At 68.2% G+C, this 22,994-nt stretch overlaps 8 protein-coding genes across 8 annotated transcripts; 6 read left to right on the plus strand and 2 right to left on the minus strand.

Moving 5' to 3' along the window:
• Positions 1-269: 269 nt before the first annotated feature.
• RHOBADRAFT_52829 (glycosyltransferase family 10 protein) lies at positions 270-2,127 on the plus strand (the record flags this gene model as incomplete). Its single annotated transcript, XM_018416527.1, has 5 exons — positions 270-882; positions 1,025-1,163; positions 1,234-1,381; positions 1,468-1,509; positions 1,591-2,127. 5 exons carry the CDS (start codon positions 270-272, stop codon positions 2,074-2,076), a joined length of 1,428 nt encoding a protein of 475 aa, XP_018271853.1. The 3' UTR covers positions 2,077-2,127.
• A 37-nt stretch (positions 2,128-2,164) lies between these two features.
• On the minus strand, positions 2,165-6,900 carry RHOBADRAFT_52830 (uncharacterized protein; the record flags this gene model as incomplete). The annotated part of the gene is made up of 12 exons (XM_018416528.1): positions 2,165-3,041; positions 3,122-3,454; positions 3,546-3,834; positions 3,917-4,129; positions 4,215-4,456; positions 4,545-4,957; positions 5,053-5,584; positions 5,666-5,859; positions 5,935-6,028; positions 6,097-6,276; positions 6,341-6,552; positions 6,669-6,900. The coding sequence occupies 12 exons, from the start codon at positions 6,898-6,900 to the stop codon at positions 2,343-2,345; spliced, it is 3,633 nt and encodes a 1,210-aa protein (XP_018271854.1). The 3' UTR covers positions 2,165-2,342.
• Positions 6,901-7,047: 147 nt separating this feature from the next.
• Positions 7,048-8,017, plus strand: RHOBADRAFT_66286 (uncharacterized protein). Its single transcript, XM_018418923.1, has 5 exons — positions 7,048-7,194; positions 7,272-7,425; positions 7,508-7,570; positions 7,679-7,727; positions 7,805-8,017. The coding sequence occupies exons 1-5, from the start codon at positions 7,076-7,078 to the stop codon at positions 7,918-7,920; spliced, it is 501 nt and encodes a 166-aa protein (XP_018271855.1). The 5' UTR covers positions 7,048-7,075; the 3' UTR covers positions 7,921-8,017.
• A 171-nt stretch (positions 8,018-8,188) lies between these two features.
• On the plus strand, positions 8,189-9,554 carry RHOBADRAFT_43231 (uncharacterized protein; the record flags this gene model as incomplete). Its single annotated transcript, XM_018414193.1, has 5 exons — positions 8,189-8,212; positions 8,290-8,412; positions 8,497-8,821; positions 8,903-9,108; positions 9,189-9,554. 5 exons carry the CDS (start codon positions 8,189-8,191, stop codon positions 9,552-9,554), a joined length of 1,044 nt encoding a protein of 347 aa, XP_018271856.1.
• A 353-nt stretch (positions 9,555-9,907) lies between these two features.
• On the minus strand, positions 9,908-11,709 carry RHOBADRAFT_35567 (uncharacterized protein; the record flags this gene model as incomplete). The annotated part of the gene is made up of 4 exons (XM_018413284.1): positions 9,908-10,471; positions 10,576-11,095; positions 11,176-11,422; positions 11,484-11,709. The coding sequence occupies 4 exons, from the start codon at positions 11,707-11,709 to the stop codon at positions 9,908-9,910; spliced, it is 1,557 nt and encodes a 518-aa protein (XP_018271857.1).
• Positions 11,710-12,060: 351 nt separating this feature from the next.
• On the plus strand, positions 12,061-15,718 carry RHOBADRAFT_52833 (glycosyltransferase family 31 protein; the record flags this gene model as incomplete). Its single annotated transcript, XM_018416529.1, has 3 exons — positions 12,061-12,634; positions 12,716-13,618; positions 13,695-15,718. The coding sequence occupies 3 exons, from the start codon at positions 12,061-12,063 to the stop codon at positions 15,593-15,595; spliced, it is 3,378 nt and encodes a 1,125-aa protein (XP_018271858.1). The 3' UTR covers positions 15,596-15,718.
• Positions 15,719-18,195: 2,477 nt separating this feature from the next.
• On the plus strand, positions 18,196-19,100 carry RHOBADRAFT_66287 (uncharacterized protein). The gene is made up of 4 exons (XM_018418924.1): positions 18,196-18,376; positions 18,496-18,714; positions 18,830-18,889; positions 18,986-19,100. The coding sequence occupies exons 1-4, from the start codon at positions 18,232-18,234 to the stop codon at positions 19,039-19,041; spliced, it is 480 nt and encodes a 159-aa protein (XP_018271859.1). The 5' UTR covers positions 18,196-18,231; the 3' UTR covers positions 19,042-19,100.
• Positions 19,101-19,255: 155 nt separating this feature from the next.
• RHOBADRAFT_35572 (uncharacterized protein) lies at positions 19,256-22,494 on the plus strand (the record flags this gene model as incomplete). Its single annotated transcript, XM_018413285.1, has 11 exons — positions 19,256-19,464; positions 19,536-19,620; positions 19,815-20,415; positions 20,488-20,572; positions 20,725-21,100; positions 21,242-21,344; positions 21,419-21,485; positions 21,621-21,758; positions 21,889-21,939; positions 22,007-22,087; positions 22,159-22,494. The coding sequence occupies 11 exons, from the start codon at positions 19,256-19,258 to the stop codon at positions 22,454-22,456; spliced, it is 2,094 nt and encodes a 697-aa protein (XP_018271860.1). The 3' UTR covers positions 22,457-22,494.
• Between the last annotated feature and the right edge of the window lie 500 nt (positions 22,495-22,994).

A 22,994-nucleotide genomic window follows, 5' to 3' on the forward strand; every position in this document is an offset into this window, starting at 1 on the left:
AGCTGCCCGTCTCGCCGCTCGCGCCGTGCGGGAGCGAGGGAGGAGCGAGAGATCTCGGCGGAGGTGATGAGGAAGGGCTCGGGAGCACGCCGCTCTTTGGCCGGGGAGAGCGCGTGAGCACGCTCAGACGAGCTGTGCGCCGCGGTCGAGCCATGCAGCCGTCGGCTTGAGAGGGTGGAGAGAGCTGGAGAAGAGCCGGCGAGGGAGCCGCGAGTGAGATGAAACCAGCTCGACCTCGACCCGCGTCCACCTCGCCTCGCAGCTCGAGCATGCCTGCAGCCGCACACGACGACTCTGTGCAGCTGCAGGACCGCGCCTACGACTCGACCGACGACCTCGAGGCCGCCCACTTCCTCCTGCCCGCAGCTGCGCCCAACGCTGCTTCGCACGCGGCCTGGTCCAAGCCACGGCCGCGCAGGGACTGGCGCGCACCGGCGATAAGCCTCTTGGCCGGTCTTGCACTTGGCGCCGTCCTCACGCACGTCGCGGCGAGCTGGGCCCGGTCCACGGCGACGCTCAAAGGTGTTCCGCAGCTCCTCCTCAACCCGTCCGACCTCGCCCTCGACAACCGCACCCAGCCCGTCCGCATCCACTACCGCAGCGACAGCACCCGCAGTCGTCGCGACCCGATCCTCCCGCCCGACTGCCCCATCCCCGTCGTCTTCACCGACGACGAGCGTTCAGCCGACGTCGTCGTCCTCAAAACCGACTCGTACGCCGGCATCACGCCCGACGAGCTCACCGCCGCCCGCCAAGAACGACCGTGGCAGCAGTTTGCGCTGTGGGGCGCCGAGTCGGCGCCGAACCGCAAGCCGCTCGAGCGCCACTTCAACCACCTGCGCGACGGCGAGGCCAACGAGACGGCCGCGTTCGAGATGACGTGTGCGTCGCCTGTTCCTCTCCTGGGTTCACGCCCGTTCCGGATCTGACGACGCGCCTGATCCGCCCTGCCTTCTCTTTCTCTCTTCCTCGTCCCTCGCCCCCTCGTCGTCCCCCGTCCCCGAACGCCCGCCCACCTCCACAGACCGCCTCAACAGCAGCGTCCCGGCGACATACAGCTACTCGTACTTCAACTACTCGACACCGCCGACGCCCTGGCTCGAAAAGCGCTCGGACCGCATCGCCGCCGCGTTCGTCACCAACTGCCGCCCCAAAAACGCTCGGTGCGTCCTCTTTCCCCTCTCCAGCGAGCGGCTCAGGCGTCACAGCACTGACACGACCTCTTGCGCGCAGGTCGCTCATCCTCGACGAGCTCATCAAGCTCCTCCCGGGCCAGGTGGACTCGTTCGGCTCGTGCTTGAACAACGCCAAGGCGGCCCTTGCCCTGGACGAACTCGGCCTCGTGGACGAGGTCGGCACCAAGACGAGGTGGAACGAGAAGGTGCGCCCCCTTGTTCGCCGCTCAGTCACGTCCGAGCGAGGAGCCCGAGCGCGAGATTGACCAACTCGAATCTCGTCTCGGCGCAGATCACGCTCATGTCGCGATACAAGTTCAGCGTCGCGTTCGAGGTGCGTTCCCTTCTCGTCGTCGTCCACCGAGTCGCTCACTGACTCTGTTCCCGTCCCCGGCCCCCTCGCGCGCGTGCGCAGAACTCGAACGAGCTCGACTACTCGACCGAGAAGCTGTTCCAGGCCTTTGAGCGCGGTACGGTCCCGCTCGTCCTCGGCCCTCCCGACGCCGCCAAGCGCTTCTTCCCCTCGCCCAACGCCGCCATCGACGTCGCGTCGTACCTGCCCGCCTCGTACTCGGCCCCGTCCAACTCGTCGTCCGTCCCGCCCGACGCCCTCGACCCCGCCGCCCTGGTCGGCCTCGCGCGCCTCGCCGAGCGCCTCGCGTACCTGTCGAGCGACGCCGGACGCGACGAGTACGAGGGCATGCTCGCGTGGAAGCGCGACGGCGGAGCGTGGCTCGACGACCCGCACAACCCGCTCGGCAAGGTCGTGCGCCAGAGCCACAGCGAGTGGGACCAGGACTGCAGGCTTGCGGGCGTGTTCAGGGGCGAGGAGTGGGCGCGTAACGCTTGGGTTCCGCCGGCGGAGGAGGACGAGGCTGACGAGGGGAAGGAGGACGCGTAGACGCTCCCTGCGAGCGACAGACACTGCATTTTGCCATTGATTTTCTCCCTCTCTCTGCGCATGATCACTCTCGAGAGTCACAAAGATAGACTGTAGACGAACAGCTATGGTTACACGTCGTCGGCGAGTCGCAGCAAGACAGAAGATGAGGAGGACCTTCCCAAGTCCTCGGCCCTCGCTCCCCTCGCTCCCTTGCTCTCTCGTCCATCCGCTCCTTGGCTCGCCAGCCCGCTCTGCTCGCTCCGCAGACCGCGCCCCTCGCTCGCTCACCACGCCGACGCCTTGACGTTGTCGAGCTTCTTGATGACCTCCTGGACCGTCCGATCGAGCTCCTGCGCAATCTGCGCCTGCTTGGTCATCGGCAGGGTGCGGAACACCTCGCACAGGTCGCCGTCGACGACAGCCTTGACCGGGGCGTACGCGCCGCGGTACGCGAGGTGGTCGCGCCCGGCGAGCGAGGGGGCCTCGGCCCGGAGGTGCATCTCGAGCGTGCTGAAAAAGTCGACGTCCTCGGACGAGACAAAGGGGACGAGCGTGCCGACCGTGCCCATGAGGCCCGTAAAGAGGAGGACGTCGCGCCCGCCGGCGACGAGCGCCACCTTGTGCAGCGACGTGACGATGTCGCCGACGTGGTAGTGCGCGAGGAGCTGGGTGCGGTGCGGCGCGCCCATGAGGTACGGCTTCTCGTGCAGGATGCCGGCGCCCGTCGGGTCGTCGTCGACGTCGCCGCTCACGCCCTTGGGCAACCGGTTGACGAACAGGTTCCCAAACTTGTCGCCCGCCGCGACCGTCTCGTAGTCGACCATGATGGACGCCGTCGTCCACCGCGGCGACGTGTCGTCGGCAAAGACAAGGAGCCGGTTCTCGGGCGCCTTGTACACGGCAAAGTAGATCGACTCTTGCGCGTCGCCGACAATGATGCGGCTGCCCTGGGTGTTGAGCGTCATGATCATCGACGCGAACGACTGTGTGCAGGGCGAGACTCGAGGTCCGTCAGGGATGCTCGAGAGAGAGGGAGAAAGAGAGAGAGAGGAGAGAGGCGCACCTTGTTCTCCGACTTGCGCAACAGCTTCTTCTTGCCGAGGTCGTACAGCCGCAGCGCCTTGCCGACGCCGGCGACGAGCCGGCCCTGGAACGCGAGGAGCGCCTTGGGCACCTCGTCGACCTCGGTCTTGTGCAGCAACTCGAGCGCCCGGCCCTCGTCGACGACGCGGTACGTGTGCAGGTACGCCTGCTTGCACGCTCGGGGCGCGAGCGTCACGTCCTGGCCCGTGCCGACGACGAGGAAGACGTCGGTCGGCTGCGTGTGGAACGAGACGAGCGCGGCCGAGAAGGCCGCTTCGTTGTCGTCGAGGTCGAGCTTGAAGATCGTGTCGGCCTGCAAAGGGGGTCCATACGAGGGCGAGTCAGAGCGCGCTCTCGGGCGAGCGAGACACAGAGGGAGAGAGAGGGAGAGAGCGAGGACGCACCGTGACAGGGTCGATCACTCGCAGGCAGGACCCCCACGTGCCCGCCGGCGCTCGCGGCAGCCCAAACTCCCTCGGATCGAGCTCGAGCGCTTCGTCGTCCACCTCGATCTCGGCCGCCCGCAAGTCGGCGATCGCCTTCTGCGCTGCGGGTGCGCCGAACGTGCGGTGGTCGGCCTCGACCGTGTACAGGAGGCGCGAGTAGGGCGACGTGAGGAGCTGCCGGGGCGTGTACGACAGGTCGATGACGGTCTGCTGGACCTTCTGACCCAGTCGAGGGAACGTGAAGATGCTGCAGGTGGCGAGGACCGAGTCAGGGTTTGTCCGCTCGGCGCACAGCGATGAGACCAAGTGAGAGAGGGAGAGGGACGCACCGCAGGCTGTTGCCGACGATGCCGATCAAGCCCTCGGGGCACAACTCGGCCGAGAAGCTCCACGCGTGGTCGAGCGCGTCAAAGATGAGGGGCGTGAACTGGAGGATGCCGCGGTACGCGTAGTTGAGCCACGGCCGGGACGACAGGGCGAGGATGGCCGGCGAGCCCTGCACGGGGACGCGCGCGAGCTTGACGGGCCGAGAGCCGAGGAACCTGTTGCGGCGCGAGCGCAGGACGAGTCAGTCAGGGCGTCGGAGAGTGTAGGGTAGAGAGACAGAGAGAGAGAAAGAGGGCGCACCGCGTCCGAGTGTCGCCGAGGCTGCCCGACAGCGGGTCGAGGACCGTGCGCAACAGGACGCCGTTCTGGAGGCCAATGTTGACAAACAGGGTCGTGTGGTGCTTGTCGATGCTCGCGTCGACAATGTCGGCCATGACGATCGACGACGGCGGCGCCGTGAGGGCCTGGAGCGACAGCGAGTCGAGCGTGTTCTCCGGGTCGAGCGAGATGATGCGCACGGTCTGGTCGGCGCAGCCGACGGCCTGCATAGAGAGAGAGCAAGAGTCAGTCGGACATGTTGTGGGCGAGGAAGAGAGGCTCTCGAGAGAGAGAGAGAGAGAGGGGACGCACGAGGTAAGGTGTCCGGAGCCTGCCCTCGGGCACCTCTGCGACGCTCAGGGCAAGGATCTCGGCGCCCATGGCCTTGCGCTCCTGGAACTCGTTCAACTGGCCCTCGAGGTCGAGCTCAAAGTAGACGATCTCGCCGCTCGAGAGGCCAATGACGACCTGGCGGCTGTTGGTCGTCGCGCACACGATCGTCTCGCCCTGGTTGACCTTCCACTCGTTGACGCGCTTGTCGGCGAGGATGTGGCGGATCCCGCGCGGGTGGATCTGGAGCAGGGCGTCGTCGCCGAGCTGCTGCACGCCGAGCGTCGGCGCCGACGAGAGGAAGCCCGTGTCCGACACCTCCTCGATCGTGTCGCCGATCGACAGGACGAGCGTGCCGTTGACGAACGACAGGACGATGTAGGCGTCGTACTGGTCTGCAGGCGGGAACGGTCCCGAGACGGCGTCAGTAACTGTCAGGCCCGTGCGAGCGGGACGAGGGGTGGTAGGGGGAGCGAGCGCGAGGACGCACCGTCTCGTCGCAGCTTGGTCGTCCACACGGCGATCGGCGCTCCAGGCAGCTCGGAGCTGACGGCCTCGAGCACCTCGAGCCCCTGGCGCAAGATGCGCACCGAGCTCCTCGCGCCGCGACCGCACGCGGCGTACACCTGGGGCGTGTCCTCGCCGAGGTAGTTGGCGACTTTGGCGTCGAGGATGGCCGCGAGCGACTCGAGCTCGTCGGCGATGGCGAGGTTGTCGAGCGCGCGCGGGCGGAACAGGGCGACGGGGAGCGGGTCCGGGCCGACGCCGCAGTTGTCGTAGTCGGTCGAGGCAAACTCGGTCTCGGCGTCGTCGTCGCCGAGCTTCTCGAACTGGTACAGGCGCGGGTTGCCAAACTCGGACGCGACAAAGAGGAAGCCCGACTTGAGGATGCACAGCGACGAGGCGACCGGGACCGTGTCGAAGTACTTGATCTTGAGCGACGTCACCTCCTCCTCCTCGTGCTCGATCGTCACCTTGAACAGGTCACCCTCCTCGCTCTGCAACAGGAAGAAGAAGGCGCCCTGGAGGAAGAGAGGAAGCGTCAGGACTCTCGCTCACGCTCACGCCCGGGAAGAGGGAGACGTGGCGGCGCGACGACGCACCCTCATCTTGTGCATGACGGCCGACGTGATGATGACGTCGCGGTTCGGGTCCTGGAGCGGATGCGCCCGCCTCGGGATCGGGATGCGGTGTTCCCGCGCGCCCTGGTGCTTGTAGATGATGTAGTTCTCGCAGCACACGAGGACGCCCGACGGGCCGTCAAACTTGTCCGTCACGGCGTTCTGCCCACCGGGTACTGCAGCATGTCGGAGTCGAGGAGTCAGTGAGGGTACGAGAGAGAGAAGGGGGGAAGAGGGAGGCGCGGACGCACCCTGCACGAGGAGGTTCGCCCTCGGGTCGGTCGCCTCGCTCCATTTCCGCACGACGTGGTTCAGGCCCAAGTCGAGCTCGTAGTACGTCAACATCTGCGCGCGAGAGGGTGACGGTCAGTCCCTGTTCGACAGTCGAGGAGGGAGAGAGGGTCGAGGCGCACCTTCTCGGTCGCCTCGAACGCTGCGCCGGACGGGTCCTGGTCGGCCTCGGTGTAGTCGACCTCGAGGGCGGCAAACATGGGGTTCTCGAAGCCGACGTCGACGCCGACGATCGAGTGAATGATGGCGCGCGGCTTGTGCGCCTCGAGCGGCGACGAGATGGTCAAGTTGGCGGCGGCGTCCTGCGCGAGGGTGAGGGAGGGGTGAGCGGCGCTCGGTCGAGGCATGGGGGGAGTGGGGACGCACGCGGTTGAGGATGTAGACGAGCTTGCTCTTCTCCATGGCGGCGATCATGACGGCGCGGCCCTTTGGGTCGGCGGCGAGGTACTGGCCGGGGACGATGCGGCGCGAGCCGGACCGGCCGTACGTCTCCTGGTGGAGCTTGTTGAACGAGTTGTTGTCCGGCTCGTACTCGAGGACGACTATCCGCCCAGAGTCGGACCCGACGATGAGGTAGTCTGCGAGGTGGGGAGGGGGCGAGGTGGGACGACGAGGCAAGGGAGAGTCAGTGCCCGGCGGACTGGTTCGAGCCTGCGATGCGAGAGCGTGCCACCCTTGACCGCGGGAGACTGACCTTTGGTGCCGCCGGTCAGCTTGAAGGACGAGAGGGAGCGGATCTGGGCAAAGACGTTGTGCTCGACGATCGACTCGAGCTTGCCCGTGTTGGGGTCGACGCGGACGAGTTCGATGCGCTCTGCACCGCGCACGAGGGCAATCTCCTGCTGCTTTGTGCCGCTGAAGTTGCCGACGCAGGCGAGCGAGATGGCGCTCGACGCGAGGAGCGACTGGTTGTAGAGGTGGACCATGGCGGGTACGGGTCGACTCTGTGTGGCGCACTCTGTCGCCTCGCTGGCTGGTGTGTGGCAAGCGAGGGCGAGTTGGTGGAGTGATGAGGAGGAGGAGGGGGGGGAAGCTGCCCCGGCTTGCCTCGCTTCTTCCTCCCAACTAGCTCTCGAGGCGCACAGCTCGCCTGCTCGTTCAATGAGCCTGCAAGAAGCAGCCGAAGCGCGCAAGCAAAAACTCGCCGCCCTCAAGAAGCGCAAGGCGGCCGCCCTCACCGGCACCAAGGACTCTGCCGACGCCGACGACAACAATCCCGAGTGCGTCCAGCTCTTGCGCGCCCGAACCCTGGCCCCCACAGTAACCTCGCACTGACCCACCCACCCGCGACCCGCAGCGCCGAGGGCTTCAAGTTCCGCAACTACGACGCGGACACGGGCAAGGCGCGCAAGCACGCCCGCACCGACGAGGCCGACACGGTCGAGAAGCAGGTCGAGGGCCTCGCAGACCAGGCCATTGCCCAGGACGAGCTGCAGCGCGCCCAGGAGCTTGTGCGTCCCCGCCCCTCCTTCTCCTCCTCCCTCCCCTCTCCTCTTCGAGCCACGCTGACCTCCCGCTTTCCTCGACCCACAGGACCTCACCAACATCCAGCCCAAGAAGCCCAACTGGGACTTGAAGCGCGACTTGGATCGCAAGGTGCGTCCCAGCCTGGTCGCCCCGGTCGTGCTCCCCTCGTCGAGAGGCGGGGAGGAATGTCGCCTGGTTGATGCAGGACTTGGATCTAACGCCTCTCTTCGTTCACAGCTCTCCAAGCTCAAGCCCAAGACCGACCTCGCCATCTCGCAGCTCATCCGTGCGTCCCCCCCCCCCCTCCTCTCCCTCTCTCCTCCTCGTGCGCCGCTCACGACTCGCTCGTCCCGCACCCGGCAGGAAAACGGCTCCAGGCCCAGCGAGGGACGGCGACCGAGCCGGCAACAGACGAGCTCCTCGCCGGGATGGACAAGGCGGGCGCAGAGGCGGAAGAGGCGGCGTCGGACGAGGAGTGAGCGGTCCGGCGGAGGTTTGTACTACCCCCTTTGTGTGTGTCTCTCTCGGCGCCAACGTGTGCGCTTCTGTACTGCTAGTCGACGTTCTCTCGACCGTCGTTGGGCGAGGCTCTCGTCGCAAACTGAGAGACACTCGTCGGCGTGCAGCTTGCGCACGCGCCTCTCGCTCGCACTCTCCGCGGAACGTCGCTCGGCGACGGTCCGTCTCGGTCCGCCCCCACCTCTCCTTCTGCTCTCTCGCCATCTTGCTCCACCGCTTCTCACCAATATGAGCGGCCTGCTGAACCTGCCTGTGCGTACCCCGTCTCTTCCTCGCCTTCCCTAAACCACGCACGAGGAGCTCACTCCCCTCCCTCGTTGCACGCCCAGGGCTCCAAGGGCGGCTACGTCTCGCTCGACAGGCCTGTCAAGGAGCACACCGTGTCGGCTGGCGGCATCAAGGCGGCGCCAATCGAGCTGGGCGACCTCGCCAACGACGCCTTCTTCAACGAGGTGCGCCCGCCTCGCGTCTTCCTCCTCCTCCTGCTCTTGCGTGCGTCGCAGCTGACCTCGCTCGCCCGCACCGGCACGACGCAGGTCGCGCGCATCCGCGACGGCATCCGCACCCTCGACAGCTCGATCGACGACCTCTCGGCCGCACACCTCGCCTCGCTCCAATCCACCACCTCGTCCTCCTCGCCCTCGCACGAGCTCGCCTCGCTCTCGTCGTCGCTCAGCACGAGCATCGCGTCGTACCGCACCCGGATCGAGGTCCTCGGCCCACAGGTCGAGGGCGAGGCCAAGCGCGGGCACTGGGACGCGCTCAAGAAGGCGCTCGAGCGCGCGGTCGAGAAATGGCACAGGGTCGAGCGCGCGCACAGGGAGCGCGTGAGGGACAAGATCGCGAGGCAGATGCTCATCGGTGCGCACTGACCTCTCCTTCTTCGTCGCTCTCGCTCTGCGGAGCAGGCCCTGATACCCGAGAAGGACCGCCTGCGCGCAGTCAACCCGGACGCGAGCGAGCACGAGATCAAGCAGGCGTTCGAGACGAGCGGCGGCGCGGCAGGGCCGCCGCAGATCTTCCAGCAGGCGCTCGCCGGGACGCGCAGTGCGGCGGCGACGGCGGCGCTGCACGAGGCGACGAGCCGCAGGGGCGAACTCGTGCACATCGAGGAGACGCTCGTCGAGCTCGCGCAGCTCATGCAGCAGGTGCTGTCCTCCTCCCCTTTCCTCTCTCTCTCCCCTTTGCGCACGCTCGACTGACTGACCCGCACACCGCCCAACAACAGGTCGCCGACCTCGTCATCGTCCAGGACAGCACCATCACGCACATCGAGTCGACCCCGGACGCCGTGCGCGCCGACCTCGAGCACGGCACCAAGCAGGTCGGCCTCGCGCGCGCGAGCGCCGCCGCCGCGCGCCACAAGCGCAAGATGTGCGCCGCGTTCGCGCTCGTGCTCGTCGTCGTGCTCGTCGTCGTCGTGGCGGTCGAGGTGAGGAAGGCCGGCGGCGGTGGCGGCGGCGGCGCGAGCGAGCCGGAAGGGGAGAAGGAGAAGGAGACGCAGACGGTGACGGCCGGTGCGGCGGAGACGGCGGCGCACGTGGCGACGGCGGTGGCAGGGGCGGTCACGGGCGCGGCGAGATGGCGGCGGTGAGCTGTCGGGCCGGCCTCGCGTTCGGCGGCGGTTCGGCGGCGTCGAGCGGCTCAGGCCTCTCTCGTTTGCCGAGCTGCTTTGTAGACATCTCGCGATTGTTATCTCACTCTCTGGCCCGCCGGCCATGTGCGCGAGAGCTGCGAGAGCTGCGCGAGAGAGCGGGCGCTTGGAGCGCTCGAGCCCCGAGGCTTTCCTCGTCGCGCTCTCGAGGAAATGGAAAGCGGCGTTCGGCGGACTCGCTCTCGAGAAGTACGATGAACGACAAGCTGTACAAGACACGAAGGACTACATGCGGCTGCAGAGAGAAAGAGAGAAAGAGAGAAAGAGAGAAACGCGCTCGACCAGCGAGCCGCTCAGGCCTCGTCCTCCTTCTTGACCGCGCCCCGGCCTCCTCGCGCCGACGACTTGCGCCTGACCGCCGGCGGCCTCTTTGCCCTCGCCCTCCGCTTGCTCGGCGAGCCCTCCTCCTCCTCCTGGCTCGTCAAGTCGCTACCGCTGAGCAGCTCGACGTCCTCCTCGTCCTTGACGACCGTCGCAGCGCCGCCTTTGGTCACGCTCGCCTGGAGCACCGTTGTCCTGCGTCGCTTGGTGCCCGGCGTCGCAATCAACGCCGCGACCTCCTCGTCAAACGTGAGCTTGCGCTCCTCCTCCTTGACCGGCGTCCTCCCGCCGCCGCCGCCGCCGTCGCCGCCCTTCTCGACGAGCTCGACCTCGAGCCGCTCGTACACGCCCCGGCGGTGCTCGGCCTTGACCTTGGTAGGCGAGCTCTTGAGGTCGGCAAAGAAGAGGACCTGCTGGGCCCAGCCGGCGTGCGGGCCCCAGCGCTCGGCGAGAAAGGTCGACACGCGGTCGTGCAGGAGGGGCGTGAGCGCCGTCGTGCGCGTCGAGGGGAACTGGTAGTCGCGGATCGCGATCTGCTCGACGGACAGAGAGAGAGAGAGAGAGGGCGCGTGCGAGTCAGTGAGGGGGGTCTCTCGCGCGCCGAGGAGGAGGAAGGGCAAGGGCGAGGGCGAGGACGGACCTGGAAGACGTGCGTGTCGACCGGGACCGTCTCTGTCCAGCCGAGCCCGAACAAGAGGACACAGTCGGCGACCTTGCGCCCGACGCCCTTGAACTCGACGAGCTTGGCCCTCGCGTCGGCGATCCCTCCCCCGCCCTCGGTGACGAACGTCTCGCGGTTGAGCTTGCGCAGGTACTCGTGCGGCGTCTGGCCCGCCGCGCTCGAGGTCGAGACGAGGTGGGCGGCGGACGAGGGGATGAACGAGGCGCGGTAGCCGAACCCGAGGGCGCGAAGGAGGGCCTCGGTCGTTGGGGCGACGAGGGCTGCCGGCGGCGGGAACGAGAAGAGGGACGGGGCGGGCGAGCCGTCGGGGGCGGGAGGTGGTGGAAGGGGTGCGGTAGAGGGGATGGTCGAGGCGGACGTGTGGACGCTCGTCGGGTCGAAGGCGGACGGGTGCGGCAAGGGCGAGCCGAGGGACGCGCACAGGCGGTTGACCATGAGGGTGATGCGCGAGATGTTGTTGTTCGCCGAGCAGATGAACCTGGGTGCGCGGGACGGTCAGCTCTCGGTGCGGGCGAGGACAGAGCGATGCGAAAGGGGGAGAGAGAGGTCGGGACGCACGAGACGAGCGTCTCCCACTCGTCCTGCTTGAGGACGCGGATGCCCTCGAGGTAGGACCCGCCGAGCTCCATCTTGCGCTTGAACTTGGCGTCGCGCGCCGCCCAGTCGGCGTAGAGGGGCGACAGGGCCGTCTCGAGGTTGAAGTAGGAGCGCAGGAACGGGAGCGACGTGTCGGACTCGAGGTCGGCGAGGAAGGCTGTGTGCGGGGGCTTGTGCGGGTACAGCGAGCGGTAGTGCAGCCCGTCGTCTTTCGCCGGGACGAGGGTCAGGACGAGGCGGTGCACGAGAGGTCGAGAGTGGGGACGCACCATCTTGGCGCAGGACCACGGTGCGGTCGTCGCACGCAAAGGCCCACTCTTCTGCGTGGTGGTCCAAGGGCGCAGGGGACGGCGACGGCGAGTCGGGGAGGGTGGCCGTCGGGGGCGAGAGCCGGTGCCAGCGGAACGACTGGCCCGAAGGCAGGCAGCTCTTGAGGTTGAGCTCTGCGCGGCTCAGGGGCAAGAAGCGCAGCGGCGTCGCCAAGCAGGACGCCATGCGGGTAGCGAGAGCTGGCTGGAGGTGCGAGTCGAGGTGAGGATGGAGGTGCTCTGAGGGGGGTGAGCTTGAAAGTGCGGGGGAGACCAATCCGAGGAGGGACCCGCGTTGCCTGTGCCTGAACGAGGCTTTGCTCGAGAGGGCGTGAGGTGCTGCGTTTGGCCGACCCTGCGCCACCCCGTCAGCTCGTTCTTCTCGACGCAGCGACTCGCACCTGGCCCACACCGCTCGCCATCACCCGCCTCGCGCGTCCACCTCTCGCCGCCCTGCCGTGAGCAGCGAGCGCTCAGCTCCCACCCTCGACCACTCGCCCGAATCGCCTCCTCCCCCCTCGCCCTCAGCCCACCCTCGATGCTCCCCTTCGTCGCGCCGACGACGAGCGCACCGAGCACCGACTACGCCTCGTCGTCCGCCTCGGCCTCGACCAGCCGCACCGGCAGCCCGCAGGTGCGCTCGCGCGCCCTCGACGACTCGGTCGTCGTCGACCTCGTCGACCCGACCCTCTCGTCGTCGCGCCCCTCGACCGACTCGGACCCGTACGACTCGAGCAACGAGGGCGCATCGAGCAGCCTCGCCGGCTCGAGCGTCCGCAGCCGCTCGGCGCGCACCTCTGCGAGCGGCATCTCCGGCGCCGGCGCTCTGGGCCACAGCGCGTCGGGCGCCTCGCTCGCGTCGACCTCGGCCGCGAGTGCAGCCGGCCACTCGGTGCACTATGGCGGGTGGGCCACGCCCGACGACGGCCTCGGCGCCCTGTACTCGTACGGCGCGAGCAGCCGAGTGTCGAGCAGGGCCAACAGCCCGGCCCCGACGCCCGACGGCCTCGAGGGCTACCTGTCGTACCGCACCACGAGCCGCAACCGCAGTCGCAACCCGTCCGGCACCCACACGCCCGTCGACAGCAAGGAGCCGCTCCACGGTCCCGAGTGTGCGTCGCGCCCCCCTTCTCCTCCTGGATCCCCCCCACGCGGCGCAGCGCTCACCTCTCGTATCCCGCGCCGCCCCGCAGACTACCACAACCACCACTACCAGACGTCGGCCCTGTTGCGCAAGCTCGGCGGCACGCTCGCGCCCGAGACGTCGCCCGTCCTCGGCCGCAAGCAGCGGAAACCGGGCTGGTGGGCGCGGCGAGCCGAGACGCGGCGCAAGCTGAGCGTCTCGCACGGCTCGTCGTCGGGCGCACCGCTCCTCGGGCCGACGGGCTCGAGCAAGACGGGCCGCGACCGGTCGTGCTTCTCGACCTTCATCGCCGCCCTCCTCCGCCAACCTTGGTTCCCGACCCAGCCCTTCACCATCCTGTTCTCGTTCCTCCTCCTCGGCTGTTTCGCCGCCACGCTCACCACCTTCCTCGTCAACGTCCTGTCGTCGGACCGCGAGCCGCCACCTTGGCGCCAGTACTGCCAGGAGCAGCGCCCGTTCCCGCACGACCTCGCCGACGCGCTCAAGCCCGTCAACGTCTTTGTCGGCGTCTTCTCGGTCGACGCGGCGGCCGACCGCCGCAACGCCATCCGCCTGTCGTACGCCAAGCACACCAAGCCCGTCGACCCGCGCACGGGCAAGCCGGCGCAAAACGTCCAGCTCAAGTTCATCCTCGGGCGCCCGCGCGCCAAGTGGGCCAAGCGCATCGCGCTCGAGATGGAAATGTTCAACGACATGGTCGTCCTCGACGTCGAGGAAAACATGAACAAGGGCAAGACGTTCCGGTACTTTGAGTGGGCGAGCGAGAACGCGACCGTGCCCGTCTACTACTCGCGGCCCGGGGACGCCGGGCTCGTCGACGGCGTGCGCCAGGTCGGCGTCGGCTTCAAGCGCGCCGACTACGTCGTCAAGGCCGACGACGACGCGTTCATCGTCCTGAGCGAGCTCGAGCGGCACCTGCGCATCACGCCGCGCGAGAACACGTACTGGGGCTGTGCGTCCTCCTCTCTCTCTCTCTCTCTTGGCCCTGAGCGCGCACCTGACTCTGACGAGCTCGCCACCTCCTGCAGACCTCATCCGCCAGCGCTTCATGGCCGGCGAGGTGTACGCCCTCTCGAACGACCTCGTCCAGTACGTCGCGACCTACCCTCGGCCCAAGTCGTGGCGCATCGGCAAGGAGGACCAGCGCGTCGCCAAGTGGATGCGCAACCACCCGAACGCGTCGTCGATCCACTGGATCACCGAGCGCTGCCAGATCTACGACCACCCAAAGGCCGGCACGACCTACTCGCGCGGCTTCACCTTCCCCGACCACCTCGAGCAGGTCCGCCTCGAGGGTCGGCGCGGCATCACCGAGGACGAGCGCATGCGTCGCGGCGGCGAGCTGTGGCAGAGCTACTCGACCGTGTCGACGTGGAAGCGCCCGTACTCGCCGCCGGCCTCGGGCCTCTCGATCGAGGAGGAGGTCGAGGCGCTCGTCGAGGGCGGCGGTCGGTGGGCCACCCAGGGCTGGCGCAGCGACTCGGGTCGCGGGCCCGAGGCCGTCAAGCTCGAGCGCGTCCTGTTCTCGCCCGCCGACGCCCGCCTCACCGACCCGTCCTACCCGACCGGCCATCACCCGGCCGCCGCCGCTCCAGCCACCGCAGATGACCTGTCGTCCGCGACGGGCGTGCGCCCCGGTGCGCCCGACCGCAGCGCCGTCATCCCGAGCGCGCGCACGACCCGCTTCGGCAAGGACCTGTTCCGCGACCCCGAGGGCGTGCGCGCCGTGTCGCACCTGCGCAAGCGCGCCGCCAACGTCCAGCAGGGGCCGACGAGGGCACCGCTCGACGAGGGCGAGTACGAGATCTTCAACCTCGCGCGAGGGCCGTTCGAGGACGGGCCGACGCCCGAGGCGCCCGCGGGCGGCGCCGACGCGACGGCGGCCAACTCGAGCAGCTCGTCGGGCACGGCGTTGTCGTCCGGGTCCACCTCATCCTCGTCGTCGTCGTCGTCGGCGGCGGCCGAGGAGGACCCGGCGTACGTCAACGAGCCGACGGCGCAGATCCGCCTCGGCCAGCACGCCTACGCGCTCCCGTCGTACGACGAGCGGTTCCTCCCCGCGCCGACGCTCCGGTTCGAGCCGTCGACGCTCGCGCTGCGCAGCCAGCGCATGCTCGGCCTCGCGCACGGCGGCACCGTCGCCGTGCACTACCTCAAGCGCAACGAGTGGTTCTTCGAGACGGCCCTCGCCCTCATCGGCCGCGACAAGATGTGGGACGGCGGCGTCGACGCACCGGCGTACCTGGGCTCGCCGTACGAGCACAACGAGCTCCTCCAGCCGTACGCCGCCGACCCGCTCGCGCTCTCGGCCCTCCCGCCACCCGGCGCGCACTCATCGTCGTCGTCGGGCGTCGGTGGCGCCACCACTGCCGACGACGTCGTCGAGCTCGAGGTATTCCCCGCGCTGTGGGGCGGCGCGCGCATGTACGGCAGCCCGATCGTGACCCCGGACGGCATGGTCGTCGAGGGCCGCCGGGCAGAGGCCAACCGCGAGCGGCTCGTCGCTGGGTCGACGGGCGCCAAGAGGGGCGCGGCGGCGAGGGCACGAGGGGCGGCGTCGGCGCCGGCGGTCGAGGCGGCGGCGGCGGCGAGGGCGGGCAGGCTTGGGCGCGTGACGGGCGGCGGGAGGGGCCCGCTCGTCATGGTGGCCGAGATGGACGGCGTCAGCATCGAGGTCGGCGGCGGCGAGGACGTGGACGATGACGAGGCGCCGGCGTCGAGCGCCGAGCCGAGCTTCGTCGACCTGTCGTCGTCGTCGGCGGCGATGTCGAGTGAGGCGGCGTCCTCCTTCGCCAAGTCGTCTTCTCCGCCCGCATCCTCGTCGTCCACGGACGCTTCGTCGGCCTCGTCGGCGTCTTCTGCATCCTCGGCGTCGACGGTCGATGAAGCCGCCTCGGCGTCGTCGTCCTCGTCGGCCTCGTCGGCCTGAGCGCCCGGGCCACTCATGCGCTCATGCTCCCCTCGATACCCTCCCACCCCAGCCGCACCATACCCATTCGCCCCTACCTCCTGCGCCTACTCTTGCGCTCGCTGTACCACCCTGTCTTCCCCCTACTCGCACGCCTCGTCCCCTCTTCCCCAGCTAGGCTTCTTGAGATTGTCCGCGTCGTCTCGCGTCAGCTGTAGTTCCCGTGTCCTTGTCCCCATTAGACACTTGCAAGCCGTTCTCCCACCCCGTGCGAGCCGGTCCACACGAGAGCGAGAGTGCCCAAGTCTCGGTCGTCGCTCGCTCGCGAGGAAGTGGCTCGCCCGCCCGACTCGTCCTCTCGTCGCTCCTCGCCCCGTACCGCCTTCAGCGAGTCCCGTCGACCGAGATGAGCGTCTTTGCGCCGACGCAAGCCGCCCAGGCAGACCGCCCGCCGACGACGAGCTTGTACGCCTCGCTCAACTCGCACCCGCTCCCGGCGGCTGGGCTACCACCCCGCGCCTACGAGGACCTGTGCAAGGTGCGTCCAGACTCTTGCGCAACTCGACAGACCTCCCGGGTCCGGTCACTGACCCGCTCGTGGTGCCGTCGCCGCAGGTGGTCCTCCAGCGTCGTCTGCGCAACCTGTTCGGCCTCGTCGCTGCAGCGTCCAGTGCAGCCCTGTGGCTCGCCGTCCTCGACCCGCGCGAGCTTCCTCGTGCGTCCCAGCAGTCCTCTCTCGCCCGGCCGTGCGCTGACGAGCTTGTTCCCTTGCAGGCTCCCTCTTTCCTCTCCTCCCGGTCGTCCTCTTCGGCCCTCTCGCCCTGTGCGGCGCCGTGAGCGTCGTCGTCCTCCGCAAGAAGACTCTCACGAGTGCGTCCCGAGGTGCGACCTGCGACAGACGGACGGGCGCTCACCTCATTTCCCTCTCCCACAGCTGCTCGTCCTCCTCGACCAACGCGCTTTGCCGCCCTCGCCCAGGTCTTCGACCGCGCCACCGCCCTCCCCATCTTCCTCGCCTACCTCGCCGCCACCACCTTCCTCCACTACTCGTTCGTGTGGTCGGCCAGCTGGGTCTCGCGCGACGCTCAGCTCGGCTGGTTCTTCTTCCACCAAGGGTGAGTCGCAGCGCTCGTTCCCTTTCTCTCCTTTCCTTAAACAAGAGAGCTGATTATGCGGCACGTGCACGCAGCCGCGATGCTTGGCAGCTCAACGAGCGGCGCGTCGTCCTCGCCGTCTTTCACGTCGTCCTCGCCGTCGCGGCGACCGCTCGGCACATCCTCGACGACCGCTCGCAGGTCCTGTTCGACGAGGACACGACGGTGCGTCCCACCTGCCGTCCTTCGCGTTGCGCGGTTCACTGACTCGTTGCCACGGGCAGCTCACCATCCCTGCTCGCCTCGCCGTGCGCGCCCGTCAGCGCGTCCCGACCGCCCTGCGCTCGGCGTTCGCCGTCACCGTCGCCTTCTGGTCGGGCTTTGTCGTCTTCCGCAGGCCGGTCGTACGCTTCCTCCTCGCGCACATCCTCCCTGTCTGGACCCGGTGCGTCCCTCCTCCTTCCCTCTTTCTCTCTCTCTCTCTCTCTCCGAGGCCCGACACTGACCTGCTCTCGCCGCACAGGTCGCACCTGTACTCGATCATGCGGTACAACGGCGCCTACTCGCTCACGCTCGCGACTCGCGCCCTCGCAAGCGCGCTCCTGTTCTTCCTCGCGTGCGAGGCCGGGCACGTCTGCTTCGAGGTCTACGCGACGCAGGTGCGTCCTGCCATCCTCTCCTTGTCTCGAGGAGTGACGAGACGTGGCGAGCAGTAGCTGACAAGTTGCGCCCGCAGCCCATGGCCGTCTCGCAGTTCGCGTCGAACCCGAACCAGGCCCTCCTGTCGGGCCTGCGCTCGTCCAACCCGTACTTCAAGGTCCGTCGCTCTTTCTCCCTTCCTCCATCCGCAGGCTACAGTCGACCTAACCCCGCTCCCCTCGCAGTCGTTCGCGTTCCTCGAGCTGTCGCTCCTGACGCTCACCGACCCGTCGCGCCGCCAGGCCATCTTCAAGGACGTCAAGCCGGGCAGCGCAGCCGGCGGCGCGTGGGCCGAGATCTCGCGCGAGTGTCTGCTGCTCGTCGGCACCGAGCTGCAGCGTGCCAAGGGCAGGGGCAGGCTCCCAAGTGCGTCCCGCCTCTCTCCCTCTCTCGTTGGCCGGCCGCGCCCGCCCGAGATGGCCCTGACTTGTACTCTTCCATCCAGATTCGTCGTCGACCATGGCGTCCCGCACTAGCTCCGGCCAGCAGGAGCAGCCGAGCCCGAACCGTGCCCCGGTCCGCAACGAGAACGTCTTCCAGCCCGTCCGCGCGTCCTTCTTCGACAAACTTGCCGCCTCGTCCTCGTCGCCGGCCTCGACCACCGACCCTGCCGCCGCCTCCTCTTCGACCGGCCTCGGCACCTCGCCGTACGCGCGCAAAGCCGTCGAGGCCGTCAAGTCGGCCGCGACGGGCCCAGCCGCCCACGAGGCGCAGCACGCCCTGTCGACCGCTGTCAGCGCCGCGTCGTCGGCCATCACGACGCGCGTGCCGACCATCCTTCAGTCGAGCGCGCTCGTGCCGGCCTCGGTCAAAGACGCGGCGGGCACGGTCAAGGACAAGAGCGAGGCGGCGCCCGAGGCCGACATGGTGCCGCAGGTGTTTGGGTTCGAGAAGCGCCTCGCCGTCGTCGTGCCGAGGGCGCTCAGGGCGAGGGTGTTTGACGTCGGGATGGAGTACGACGCCGGGGTGTGCACGCCGAGGAGGCGGGAGACGGTGTGGGCGATCCAGGGTGCGTCGGCGCGTTCTCTCGAGCTCCCTCGGCCCCTCGCTCGACCTCGTCCTGAGGGACAGCACGGCGCCTAGAGGACCCCGAACCGCGACTGACACGCTCGACCGTGCCGCACACAGCCCTTTCGAACCTGATCTGCGCGTCGCTTAAGGAGGACCCGTACGGCGTCACGCAGCGCGACATTCCCAAGGTCCTCGAGGCGTTCGTCCGCTACCTGTCGGTCCTCGACGCGCTCGCGGCCGAGCTCGAGGCGCAGGCCGACAAGGCGCTCGGCGGGCCCGACGAGCGCGAGCACGCGCGCAAGGTCGTCGAGCGCGAGGTGGGCGAGGTGCAGGAGGGTGCGTCGTCGGCTCTTCCCTCGTGCGCTCGACTTGGCGCACACTTTGCGTGCGGCATGTCGGGCTCGATGGCCAGGGCCGAGGACTCGCACTGACTTTTGGCGTGCGCCCACAGCTGTGCGAGCCGGCGCAAAGGCGATCCTCACCGAGTTCTCCGAGTACTTGGGCGAGTTCCGTGCGTCGCTCCCTCTCTCTGTTCCCTCCCTTCCTGCACACGTGCATCCTGTCCTCGAGGCGGCACGAATTGACCCTCTAACTCGTGTGCGCCCAGGCTTCCCGACGCAGATTGCCGCCAAGCTGCAGCTCCTCGTCGACTTTGGACCCTGAAGCCAGCCGGTAGAAGTTGTGCCCAGGAGCGTCTGCAACGTCGAGCCTGCGCAGAGATCCGTCGCTGCGTACGAAAGCCGAACGCGGTGAGCCCGGTGCCGGTGGTGGGCGCACGCCGAGAAGCCGCGGCCGTGGGCGAGCGAACTCGAGGGCCCCGCTTTCGCTCCTCCCTCACCACAGCTCTCCCTGAAGCTCGCCTGCGCCTGCTGCACCGATGGCACCGACTTCGACCCGCACCCTGTTCTGGACGCCGACGGCCCAGCAGATCGAGGAGGCGCCCGACACGCTCTTCCGGGAGTGGGTCAACCGGCGGCTGTCGCTCCGCCTGCGCGACTACGACGAGCTGCACGCGTGGAGCATCAAGAACCTCGACGCCTTCTGGACCCTCTCGACCGAGTACACCGGCGTCCTCCTCGACCGCACGTGAGCCCGCGCACCTCGTCCCTCCTCCTCCGAAGCTTCGGCACGACGCTGACCCGGCCCCCCGTCCGCAGCGACCCGAATGTCCTGTTCGACGACTCGCAGCCGATGGAGCACGTCAACCGCAAGCTCATCCGCGCCAAGCTCAACTATGCCGAGGTGAGCAGTCGCCGTCCTCCTCCTTCCTCTCCCCCACTCTGGCCCGTCGGCATGCCTTCCCTCGCTGCCCACCTGTCGAGTCGGTCGGCGTGCGGGAGGATAACTTGGTCGAGACTGCTGGGAGAGGATATGCGGTCGCGCAGTATGCGCAGGGCCAAGGACGACGAGCTGAACACCGCGCCCGTCGCCCGCAGAACATGCTCCTTGCGCACCCGTACGCCCGCTCGAACCACCGCGCCGTCCTGTCGTTCGTCGAGCCCGCCTCCCTGTCGCCGCAAGACCTCGACGACTGCCTCATGCGGTCCCTCACGTTCGAGGAGCTGTACCAGGAGGTGCGGCTCGTCGCGCACGCGCTCAGGACCAAGTTCGGCGTCAAGGCGGGCGACCGCGTCGCGACCTTTTCGCCGTCCAACGCCGAGGCCATCATCCTGTGCCTCGCGACCCTCGCCATCGGCGGCGTGTGGTCGTCGTGCCCGGCCGAGTTTGGCGTCACGGCGACACTCGAGCGCCTCGAGCAGATCGAGCCGACCGTCCTCCTCACGGCCGACTTTTACCGGTACAACGGCAAGCAGCAAGAGATCTTCCCCAAGCTCGAGCAGATCCTCGCCCAGCTCCCGACCGTCAAGAACGTCGTCGTTGTCGGCCAGCTCGCCAAGGACCGCGAGCCGCGCATCAAGTTTGCAAAGGACGAGGACGGCCGCCAGTGGTGGTCGTGGAGCGACATGGTCAAGCTCGGCGAGTCGGCGCCCAAGGAGCTCAAGTTTGAGCGCGTCGACGCCATGGACCCCGTTTGGAGTGCGTCCCCCAGCCGACCTTTTCCTCGTGCACGGACCGCAGGCCCTGACTCGAGCTTCCTTCCCCTCGCAGTCCTCTACTCGTCGGGTACGACGGGCAAGCCCAAGGCGATCGTGCACTCGGTTGGCGGCATGACGCTGTCGCAGAAGATGGTCCAGTGCGTCCCTTCTCGCCTTTCCTCTCTTCCCCTCCCCTCGAACACCCTCTTCCCGCCTACGACGTCCCTTTCCTCCGCATCACCTTTCACCGCGAGAAGCATCGGCACGACTCGCCAAGGCCCTCGACCTGACCCCGTCAACCCGCACGCAGGACCCTGCACAACGCGACCGTCCCCGGCGACTCGCAGCTCACGTTCACGACGCTCGGCTGGATGATGTGGAACCACCTCCTGTCGACGCTCGGGTGCGGCTCGTGCATCGCGGCGTACGACGGCTCGCCCTTTGCGCCGAGCCCGAGCACGATCTGGGCCATCGCGTCGCGGTACAAGATCACCAACCTCGGCCTCTCGCCGCGGTACCTGCAGGTCCTCGAGACCGAGGGCTACGTCCCCAACAACGAGTTCGACCTCACGCACATCAAGCAGGTCCAGACGGCGGGCTCGGTCCTCAAGCCCGAGCTGTACGACTGGATGCGCGCCAACATCCACGAGGACGTGTGGGTCAACAACGGCACTGGCGGCACCGACGTGCGTCCCCTCTCTCACTCTCTCGCACGATTCTCCCTCCTCTCGAACACGCGCGACCGCCCACAACCTCCTCGTGCACGCCTCTCTCCCCAAGCGGCCTTCCCAACCTCGTCCCTGACCCTCCTCTCTCGCCCTCGGCAGATCTGCAACCTGTTCATCGGCGCCGTGCGCAGTAAGCCCATCTACCACGGCGAGCTGACGTGCATCGCGCTCGCGATGGACCTTCAGGCGTGGGACGATGACGGTGCGTCGGCTTGCGTTCCCTCTGGTCGAGAAAGGACCGAGCGAGACTGACTTCTCTCTTGCACCGACACCTAGGCAACGCCGTAATGGATCGTCAGGGCGACATGGTCATCACCAAGCCGTTCCCGAACATGCCCATCGGGTGCGTCCCGTTCTCCCCACCCTCTCTGCCCCTCTCTCCTTTCTCCCCCTTCCTCCTCTGTTTCCCCACCTTCCTCATGGCGCCCACGCACAACCTCGCGACGTGACTGACCCTCTCTCGCACCCTGTCGCATAGCTTCTGGGGCCCGGACGGCGAGAAGCGCTACCACGCGGCCTACTTCGAGGCGTACCCGGACAAAAAGCCGGCGGCGTGGGTCCACGGCGACTGGGTCGAGGTCCACTCGTTGACCAAGGGCGTCATGGTCTTTGGCCGGTGCGTCCGTCTCTCTCTCGTAGACAGACGTACACGAGCCGCCTGAGGAGCGGCTCGACAGCCTTCTCGCTCGATGATGTGGCGGCGCGCTCACCTTCTCACTCTCTCTCGCCTTTCCTCGCGCTCGCAGGTCGGACGGCGTCCTCAACCCGGGCGGCGTGCGCTTTGGCTCGGCGGAAATGTGCGTCCCTGTCCCCTCCCCGTCTCGACCAGCACGGCGACTGACTGATGCCCTTTTTGCCGCGCAGCTACTCGGTCGTCGAGAAGATCGAGGAGGTCGAGGACTGTCTCGCGATCGCGCAGAAGCTCCCGGACGGCGACGAGCGCTTGTGCGTCCCCCTCTCCCTCTCCTCGCCCCGAGACTCTGGCCTCGGTCACTGACACCCTCTCACCCGTGCAGCATCCTCTTCGTCAAGCCGACGCAGGCGCCGCTCAAGCCCGCCGTCGTCGACAGCATCAAGCTCGCGATCCGCCAGGCCCTGTCGACCCGCCACGTGCCGGCCAAGGTCATCGAGCTCGCCAAGATCCCGTACACGGGCAACGGCAAGCGCCTCGAGGTGCCGACCAAGAAGCTCGTCAACGGCGCCAAGTTTGAGAGCCTCAACCTGTCGAGCGCCGAGGACCCAGAGTGCCTGCGCGTGTTTGTCAACCACCCCGAGCTGCGGCTCGAGGACGTCGCCGTCAAGGCCAAGCTGTAAAGCGGTGACGCCGCGCGAGCACGTCGACGTCGAGGCCGAGCGGAGGAGCGGCGGCGAGGGCGCGGGCGCGAGCAGTAGAAGCGCGAGCGAGTAGAAGGCGGCGCGAGATCGAGTCGAGCGTGTTGTCGTCCTCCTGGAACAAGCAGTATTCTCAGTCGCCGGTCCTCGCGAGCGACGTGTCGGCTTGAGAGCCAGCGAGTCTGCGAGCGAGCAGAGAGAGCGCGCGAGCAGCGACAGGTGCAGGCGCACGGTTGGTCCGAACGAGCGAGGAGGACGGCCTCGACAAAGCGTCGTGGGCTGGTCTCTGGAGCCCCTAGGGCGCACTCTGACACGCTGATGAGCCGCCAGGTCACACGCATTAGAGGATCAGAGCGGGAGCAAGAGGGCCAACGTCGAGCGCGCGGTGATGACGACGCTGCGGCGGCTGCTCTCTCACACTCTCCCTCACCACCAGCAGTTCACCATGGTGCGCCCCAGCCTCGCAGAGCTCTCCCTGTGCGCCCAGCTGACCGCGCCTGCCCCCCTTGCCCTCTCCCCT

This window comes from Rhodotorula graminis (genome assembly GCF_001329695.1).
Source record: "Rhodotorula graminis WP1 unplaced genomic scaffold RHOBAscaffold_5, whole genome shotgun sequence".
Lineage (NCBI taxonomy): Eukaryota > Fungi > Basidiomycota > Microbotryomycetes > Sporidiobolales > Sporidiobolaceae > Rhodotorula > Rhodotorula graminis.

Bases quoted from the DNA above. Each gene is read 5' to 3' on its own strand.
- RHOBADRAFT_66286 (XM_018418923.1), top strand. From the start codon at position 7,076: ATGAGCCTGCAAGAAGCAGCCGAAGCGCGCAAGCAAAAACTCGCCGCC. The intron at 7,426-7,507 runs GTGCGTCCCCGC...CTCGACCCACAG, and splicing joins TGCAGCGCGCCCAGGAGCTT to GACCTCACCAACATCCAGCC. The intron at 7,571-7,678 runs GTGCGTCCCAGC...CTTCGTTCACAG, and splicing joins AGCGCGACTTGGATCGCAAG to CTCTCCAAGCTCAAGCCCAA.
- RHOBADRAFT_66287 (XM_018418924.1), top strand. From the start codon at position 18,232: ATGGTGCCGCAGGTGTTTGGGTTCGAGAAGCGCCTCGCCGTCGTCGTG. The intron at 18,715-18,829 runs GTGCGTCGTCGG...GTGCGCCCACAG, and splicing joins GGTGGGCGAGGTGCAGGAGG to CTGTGCGAGCCGGCGCAAAG. The intron at 18,890-18,985 runs GTGCGTCGCTCC...GTGTGCGCCCAG, and splicing joins CGAGTACTTGGGCGAGTTCC to GCTTCCCGACGCAGATTGCC.